This window comes from Mesocricetus auratus, unplaced genomic scaffold (genome assembly GCF_017639785.1).
Source record: "Mesocricetus auratus isolate SY011 unplaced genomic scaffold, BCM_Maur_2.0 Super-Scaffold_4256, whole genome shotgun sequence".
In the NCBI taxonomy this organism is placed as follows: Eukaryota; Metazoa; Chordata; class Mammalia; order Rodentia; family Cricetidae; genus Mesocricetus; species Mesocricetus auratus.
In genome coordinates, this window is record NW_024429182.1 from 90,804,493 (window position 1) to 90,813,237 (window position 8,745).

Genomic DNA, 8,745 nt, shown 5'->3' on the forward strand with positions numbered 1-8,745 from the left:
AGTCTTCTGTGTGCCAATATCCAGTTATGCCAGCACCATTTGTTTTATCCATTGTATAATTTTAGCTTCTTTGTCAAAAATCAAGTGTTCATATGTATGTGGGTTAAAATCAGGGTTTTCAATTCAATTCCATTGGTCTACTGTATTTTTGTGCCAATACCAAGCTGTTTTCAGGACTATATCTCTGTAGTAGTGCTTGAAGTCAGGGATGGCAATGCCTCCTGAAGTTCCTTTATTATATAGGGTTGTTTTGGCTCCTGGGTCTTTTGTTTTTCCATATAAAGTTGATAATTGTTCTTTCAAGGTCTGTGAAGAATTGGGCTGGTATTTTGATAGGGATTGCATTGAATCTGTAGATTGCTTTTAGTAAATTCCATTTTCATTATGTAGCTCCTACCAAACCAAGAGCATGGAAGATCTTTCAGTTTTCTGGTATCCTCTTTGATTTCTTTCTTTAAAGACTCAAAGATCTTGATATACAGGTTTTTCACTTCTTGGTTAATGTTATACCCAGATATTTGATGCTGTTAATGGCTATTGTAAAAGGTGATTTTTCTCTGATTTCTTTCTCAATCACTTTATCATCTGTATATAATAGGGCTACTGATTTTTTTTAGTTAACCTTGTATCCTGCCACTTTGCTGAAAGTGTTTATCAGCTCTAGGAGTTCCCTTGCAGCGTTTTTCAGGCCACTTATGTAAACTATAATATCATCTGCAAATAGTGAAAGCTTGATTTCTTCTTTTCCTATTTGTATCCCCTTGATCTCCTTTTGTTGTCTTATTATCTAGCTAGAACTTCAAGTACAATATTGAAGCGATATGGAGAAAGAGGACAGCCCCGTCTTGTTCCTGATTTTAGAGGAATTACATTGAGTTTCTCTCCATTTAGTTTTATCTTAGCTGTTGGTTTACTGTATATTGCTTTTATTATGTTCAGGTATGTTCCTGCTATCCCTGATCTCTCTAGGACCTTTATCATGAAGGGGTGTTGGATCTTATCAAAGGCTTTTTCAGCATCTAGTGAGATGGCCATGTTGTTTTTCCTTTGCATTTTATTTATATGGTGGATTACATTGATAGGTTTTCATTCCTGGGATGAAGCCTACTTGATCATGGTGGATGATTTTTCTGATGCGTTCTTGGATCCTATTCGCTAGTATTTTATTGAGTATTTTTGCATTGATGTTCATGAGGGAAATTGGTCTATAGTTCTCTTTCTTAGTTGTGTCTTTGTGTAACTTGGGTACCAAAGTAATTGTAGCCTCGTAAAAAGAGTTTGGCAGTGAGCCTCCTGCTTCTATTGTGTGGAATACTTTGAGGAGTATTGGAATTAGCTCTTCTTTGAATTTCTGGTAGAATTCTGCACTGAAGCCATCTGGGCCTGGGCTTTATTTGTTTGATGACTGCTTGTATTTCATTAAGAGTGATAGGTCTGTTTAGATGGTTTATCTGTTCTTGATTTAGTTTTGGCAAGTGATATCTATCCAGGCAATTGTCTATTTCCTTTAAATTTTCAAATTTTGTGGAGTACAGATTTTCAAAGTTTGCCCTGATGATTCTCTGGTTTTCCTCAGTGTCCGTTGTTCTGTCCCCCTTTTTATTTCTGATTTTGTTAATTAGTGTGCTCTTTCTCTGCTTTTTGGTTAGTTTGGACAAAGGTTTGTCTATCTTGTTGATTTTTTCAAAGAACCAACTGTCTGTTTCATTGATTCTTTGCAATGTTTTCCTGGTTTCTACTTGATTGGTTTCAGTCCTCAATTTGATTATTTCCTGGTGTCTACTCCTCTTGGGTGAGTTTGCTTCTTTTTGTTCTAGACCATTCAATTGTGCTATTAATTCTCTAATGTCACTGTTCATTCTTGCTATTTGTCTTAAGGTTTTAAATGGAAAGAATTATGTTCTGTGTTCATGGTTTAAAGTTATGAAAAAATAAACCAAATTATTTACTAATGCTTGGAGATTTGTTGAGTGATTTTTTTGAATTCTCATCTCTTGTTAATTGAAGGCTATTTCCATGTCCCTGAGAAATCATCAAGGAAAAATATGTAATACTTCAAATCTCTTTAGCATGATACTCACAAAGTTTCTTTCTTTACATTTTACAGAAATACTAATTTCTGCTAACAATATTATTGAAATTTCTTGAGGATTCAGACACTCACTAAAAGTGTAATGTTAGTATTATATGTTCTTCAGTGAACAAACTTCTTAAATATTTTCTAATTTCTTTCTTTAGAATAAACATTGTGTTTCTCCAGTGGTGGGACTCATCTCTATGACTGATTGAAGTGCAGAAAACCAATAGTGGGAAACTTGCAGCTTGGTCAAGAATGTCGCCAGTGAACATGTTACCATGGTAACAGGTATCTCACTGTTTTTGATGTTAGCTCTATGATTAAGACTGTGTTTTCAGGACTGGAGGAAGAGATGCCTCAGCAGTTAAAAGCACCAGCTATTCTTCCAGTACCCAGATTCAATCCCTAGCTCCTGTATGCTGAGTCAGAACAGTCTGTAACTCCAGTCCCAGGAAATGTGATGTCCTCTTCTGGCCTCTGCTGGCACTATGCTTAACTGGTGTGCAGATATACACACAGTTAAAACACCGAAAGAGCTGGGGAGTGGTGGCACATGCCTTCAGTCCCAGCAATAGGGAGGTAGAAGCAGGCAGATCTCAGTGCATTGAAAGCCAGCCTGGTCTACAAAGCAAGTTCCAGGACATCCAAGACTATTACAAAAAGAAACCATGTCTCAAAAACGAAAAAAACTCCCAAAAACATAAAATAGTTTTAAAGAGGAGTTTGTTTGCAATCTTAGTAATTTCTCACAATGAGTTTATTAGTACAAACTATCTGTATTATATATAAATTGATTGAAAACATGAGCAGAGATTTCACACTTCTGATGCTTTCTTTTTTCTAAAATTCAGAATCCACCATTCTTCCTTCACTCCACTGTAATGAACTAGTTAGACATATTGAAATCCTGTCTGAGACTCAGAAAATAGTCCTCTGAAGAACAAGTCTAAGGGTTGAGTATTGCTTACACTCTTTGTCTTTTGTCTGTACCATAGTTCAGGAGGACAACCCCACTTTCACTATGATGCCATTTAGAGTTGGACTGTGCTGACTGTAGAGTTTGCAGAACTGAGCTGAACAGAATTAAGGCTTTGTTTCACATTTTCCAGCTGTGCTGACTCACACAGGATAGCTAATCTTTTTGGACCTCAGTTTCTGTATTTATACAATGGGATTGTATATACAATGAACATTCATTGTGAGATTAATAAAGATTATATATGTAAATGATAGAGGTATTTGGTCATGCATCAAGGTTAGGAAACATTTTTAATTAAATGAAAATTAAATACTAGTAGATTTCCAGTAATAGTTCCCTGATTTTAAAAGAATTATAATATTACAACGTGTCAAGAGACCTTCCACAAATCAACAGTAAGCAAGTATAGTCTCTGATACTTTCTCAATATCTGAGCAAACCATCAGTATGTGTAATATACTGATTTATTTTTAATTTTCCTTTTATCTCCACTGGATATATATAAAGTCCAGATATTTTTTTTCTAGTTTCAGGTTTCTGAGCTTGAATCAGAGACTCCAACCACTCAAATGCACTTTCTCTCAATGAATTGCTCACCTATGATGCAGATAAGGATAGAAGTGTGAACCTATCCCAACCAAATATCTGCCTTTTATTCTGGTGACTTTTTTATACTCTCAGCTTCTCAAACTCAGCAATGCTTGTGGCTGCCACAAACTATCCCTGCACTCCTATGTTTTCCTGGGCAGACTGGCTTATGTGGGCAGGTGCCATTGCAGTGCCTCTCCTGTGGATGGCATGCTTTCTACAGGGTAAGTGCTAAAATGAACAAAATCAGTTTTTAAATTTATTTCTTCTTGAAAAAATGAAAAGAAAATCATCCTAACCCAAAGTCCTTCTACTTACTACTTAAGAGCAGAGTGCTTACATAGAATTATAATGGGACTTTATAAGTAGATGTGTTCTATTTGTTTTTATAGATATGTGGAGGCTGAGTATTCTATGGAATGAATAATTGAATGTCCCTACATATAGTAAGGGTGAGTTTAGGTGCCTGTGCGCATCATAAGAGAAAAGAGGCTCTCATCAAGCATGACAAAGTCTTGGGGGACAGTGCTGTTGGTTCCTTTGAGAGAAAAATTTCTTCTGTTTGTTGTACAGAAATGTCTTATGGAACCACGTGACTCATTAAGGTCTGACTGGCCTCCCCTGGGGACATACACAGACTGTGTTGTGACTTCCAACACTCATCCCTTCTATACTAAAAATGAAGATGTTTGTTTCCCAGTTTTATATCCAATATACAGAACAAATATCTTACATACTTTAGGAGAGTTAGTACACTAGAATGTACTTCCTGATACCATTTCAAATTGATACTGGATTTCTAGACAGAACAGGAAGTAATGAAATGATTACTTTTACTTGTTCTTCATTTTACTGAAGAGGACTAAAATTATTCCAGAATTCAGTAAATTAATGAGAGGAATTGAGCCTTTTTCAGTGTATTGGATATCTTTCTTCTCACCTCATAGCAGAGCAACTTATGAATCTATTCTAAGTCATCTAAGCACCAGCATTTCATTGAGAAAGTAAGCGATAACCAGGTACATAAAATGTCTGAATCATTGGCCCTAGATGCCACCTACATTACTTGTCTTGAGGGCTCACATTGAATCATCATTTCTTCATCTCTTTGGGATAGTTCCAGGAGGTCAAGAATCTGAATGTGCTTAATAATGTTCTTCAACTTAAATATATCAGGATATTTTTCTTCACTTACAGGCTGACTCAATGAAATTGGCCTTTATATGGCTCTTTAAATCAGAGCCACTCTACTTCAATTGTATTCAAAAACACTATGGAGGGATAAACCTATTTTGACCATAGGGACTTTGGCCTTATTTGCTGAGCAATTTGAGTCCTGTTTCTTAAAGAAAACACTATTCTACAATCCTGATTAAGAAAAAAAACTGTCCCCACTTATGGTCTATAGTGTCTCTTCATTCTCATCCACATTGTATGTGTAAATGAAGAAGTGCTTCTGGAAACACATGGCATCTATATAGTATATTAATTATTTTAGGTGAGACAATGGCTTAATTGTTTCTGTATCAGCATGAAACCTAGCATTTAACAAATGCTGGGATCATGTTAAACAGTTGTGTCTCCAACAACACTGGCAAAAATAGCCCATAGAGGTTTGTATCCCTCATCTGTGCAAGGTACTTAACTGGAGGAGAAAGAATTTTGACTTGTTCACAGAGATTTTCTTTGCGACTGAAGTTTTGCTCTCATGGACAATAGAAAGAATGCCTTCTTAATGCTCAGAGGACAGCTGCATGATTTTAATACCCCTGTGTGACAAGTCCTTTCCATAAATTAGTTGTCTAATATTTATTGTGAATTTACACTAAATAATTATTAAGATATGAGAAGTTTAAAGACTGGGATAATGTTATAATTTTTCACTTAAATCTGTTAGTTTTCATTTGTTCTGTATTCTCCTCTGACAAATATTGCACTCTACAGTTTCACTTAGTAAACCATAAATATTTTCCTTTTTTAGCTTCTGAAGTATTATCTCCAGACCCAGATGCCTTCAGACCTATTGTACTGAGGAATAGGGTTATGAATTTTGCTTAAAAGGTAATAAACAGTAACCTGAGTCTGTTCTTTAGGGTTTCCATGTGAAAGCCATTTTCACCTTACTTTTCTGTACTTGTGATAATGTGATTGTGTCAGTCAAAATAGATACTTGCTGCAAGAAAATTGTGAAATGTAACTTGTAACATCTTCTCCAGTTTATTGGGGGGTTCAATGTTTTTTTAAATCCTAATTTCTTCATAGACCCAGAACCATGATTATTGTTGAAGCATTAATCAAAATACTTTGAATGAAATGGTCATCTAAATTGTTACATAGTCTATGATGTCAGAAGTCTGGTTTTGACAAGTTGTTAAACATGGTTAGAATGCTATTTGTACAAGTATGTTATCAAGACTTTATTTCCCACAAATGCAAATCAAACCAGTTTTCCCAGGCCTAACCTGGTTATGGTGTGAATAAACTAGACCTTGTCTACAAAGCCAATATCCCCAAAGATTGGTGTACTAACCGAGGCTTAATTACCTAGGACAAATCTTGTGTATCATAACAGTGCTCACAACATTAGAGTTATCATGGTGTAATATGGGTCAAGTGTGTAACTAGATGAATTGAATTAACACCTGTGTTGTATGGAGCATAGAATTGAAAGGAATGGCTCTTCACCTCTGTGGGAAAACTGCTTGATTTCTCCAAGGCTTGATTTTTCTCATGTGTAATTTGAGTGTAATTTAAAATGACAACCAAATAGGTTTATTATAAAAACTAAATATAAAATCAAAGACTATTGGTGACTAAGTCTCAGGATTTTTGTTACAAATCTCAAATCTCGACTCCATCATGATTATATGGTTGATCAACATTTATTTTTCTATGTCCAGGCAATCTTTTGCAAATTAAAAAAGAACGGTGCCACTTTATTTGATTTCTGTCAGAATAAGTGGGTTCATATATAATTTAGTTATAACAGATGCTTAAAACATCAAGAATAAATTGTAACATAAACTAAATAGACACCTTGACATACACTAGAGTTCCAAAATAGTAATAATTATTGCTGTATTATCACTTGACAGATTTCAAGGTGTCTTCTTGCTATATACAAGTCTAAGCTATTTAAAATTTTAAAAAATGATACAATAAAAAAAGAGACTACAGGACTAGGAAGCCATGTTTGGCTCTGTTTTTGTGTATTTGGAACCTTTTAAAGCTTCCTCAGATTTTATGTGGAAATGGGTTTGCCATTTGTAGTCAGACTTTTCTGTCCCACCAGCCATTGCTCAAATAGCCAAATAAATAAACATGATGTGTCTATCAAATTGAAAAAAAACAAGTCTATAAATGTAATAGTTAATGCAAAGTAATAGTATTTTAACTTATGTAATCAGTTGAGTGGACTGTGTAGGTACTAATAGAGGTATACACAAGTAAAACCCTTACAATCTATACACAAGTAAAACCCTTACAGTCTATGGATATATTCTGATGGTGGCCTTTCTCAGGGCTTCCTTTACATCTCTGTTCCTCAAACTGTAAATGAGAGGGTTAAGCATAGGGATCACCACTGTATAGAACACAGACACTATCTTGTTCTGTTCAGTAGAGTAGCTGGACTTGGGCATCACATAAATGAATGTAATGGTCCCATAGTAGAGAGTGACTGCAGTGAGGTGGGAGGTGCAGGTGGAGAAGGCCTTGTGGCGACCCTCAGTGGAGCGCATATTTAGGATGGTGATGAGAATGTAGATGTAGGAGATGGCTATGACAAACACTGTGATCACAATGATAGATCCAGCAGAGACAGAGGGAATAATTCCAATAATGGAAACATCTGAGCAAGAAAGTTTCAGCACAGCGGGGAAGTCACAGAAGAAGTGATCTATCTGATTTGGTCCACAGAAGGACAAACTCAACAGACAACCAGTAAACATCCATGAATTCACACAGCCACCTACATAGGAAACCCCAACTAAGAGGAAGCAGATCTTGGGGGACATATGTGTGGAGTAGAGCAAGGGTGAGCAAATGGCCACATATCGGTCATAGGCCATAGTAGCCAGGAGGAAGCACTCAACTGTCCCAAATGTGACTGCGATGCTGAATTGGGTTTCACAGGCAGCCACAGAGAGCGCTATTCCATATCTAAGGAATCCTGTAAGCATTATAGGTGTGATTGATGTGGAAAACCCAATGTCCACAAAAGCCAGATGGCTAAGGAACAAATACATGGGAGTACGTAGCTGGGGACAGATTCTTATTAAAGTGATGATGCTGATATTGCCTACTAAAGTGACAGCATATATTCCTAGAAATATCATAAAGAGGATGACACACAGTGTGGAATTCTCTGTTAACCCCAAAAGAATGAATTCTGTCATGGTGGTGTGGTTTGGAGCATCCATCTAAAGTGTGAAATATCTCTGTTAAGGGAAATGAGAAAGTCATTACTTTAGAGTTTTTATATACTTCCTATAATTTTCTTTTATTATTTTATAGATCCAATAGTAATCCCTTCCTTGGGCCAAATTACAAATATCTGTGGTTTGAAGAACTGGGGATTTTGTTCCTTCCTCTGTATAAAATAGGAATAGTTAAGTCTTACCCTACTAATTTATCTACCTTCTTCTCTTTATGTAATATTCATACAAGAGTTCCTCAAGCCTTGTCTTCAAAGATCCTTCACTCAAGGTTGAGATCCATAATTTTAATGATCTCTTGAAAGTCTCCTTAATAACTAATAAATTAGAAATCCTATAAACACTTCAAACTCTGTATTCCCATACTCTTCTTTAACCCCTCCACCAATACTTTATGTGTTTGTTGCTATGTATATAGATGCATGGCCTATGCCCACGGACACCAGAAGACGCATTGGATTTCCTGGAAGTAGAGTTATGGACAGTTGTAAGCTACCATATAGGTGCTGAGAATTGAAATCAGGTCTACTATAAGAGCAACTAGTGCTCTTAACTTCTGAGCAATCTCTCCAAGCTCCCCCACACACCAGTCAGCTCATTCATCCACAATCTCATGTCTGGACCTCGGCAGAATTTCTGCCCATCTTCCTCATATTTTGCTCCAT

At 36.1% G+C, this 8,745-nt stretch overlaps 1 protein-coding gene across 1 annotated transcript; it reads right to left on the minus strand.

Annotated features, from left to right (window-relative positions):
- Positions 1 to 7,132: 7,132 nt before the first annotated feature.
- LOC101827247 (olfactory receptor 477) lies at positions 7,133 to 8,065 on the minus strand. Its single transcript, XM_005075716.1, has one exon. It carries the CDS (start codon positions 8,063 to 8,065, stop codon positions 7,133 to 7,135), a length of 933 nt encoding a protein of 310 aa, XP_005075773.1.
- Positions 8,066 to 8,745: the final 680 nt, after the last annotated feature.

Bases quoted from the DNA above. Each gene is read 5' to 3' on its own strand.
- LOC101827247 (XM_005075716.1), bottom strand. From the start codon at position 8,065: ATGGATGCTCCAAACCACACCACCATGACAGAATTCATTCTTTTGGGG.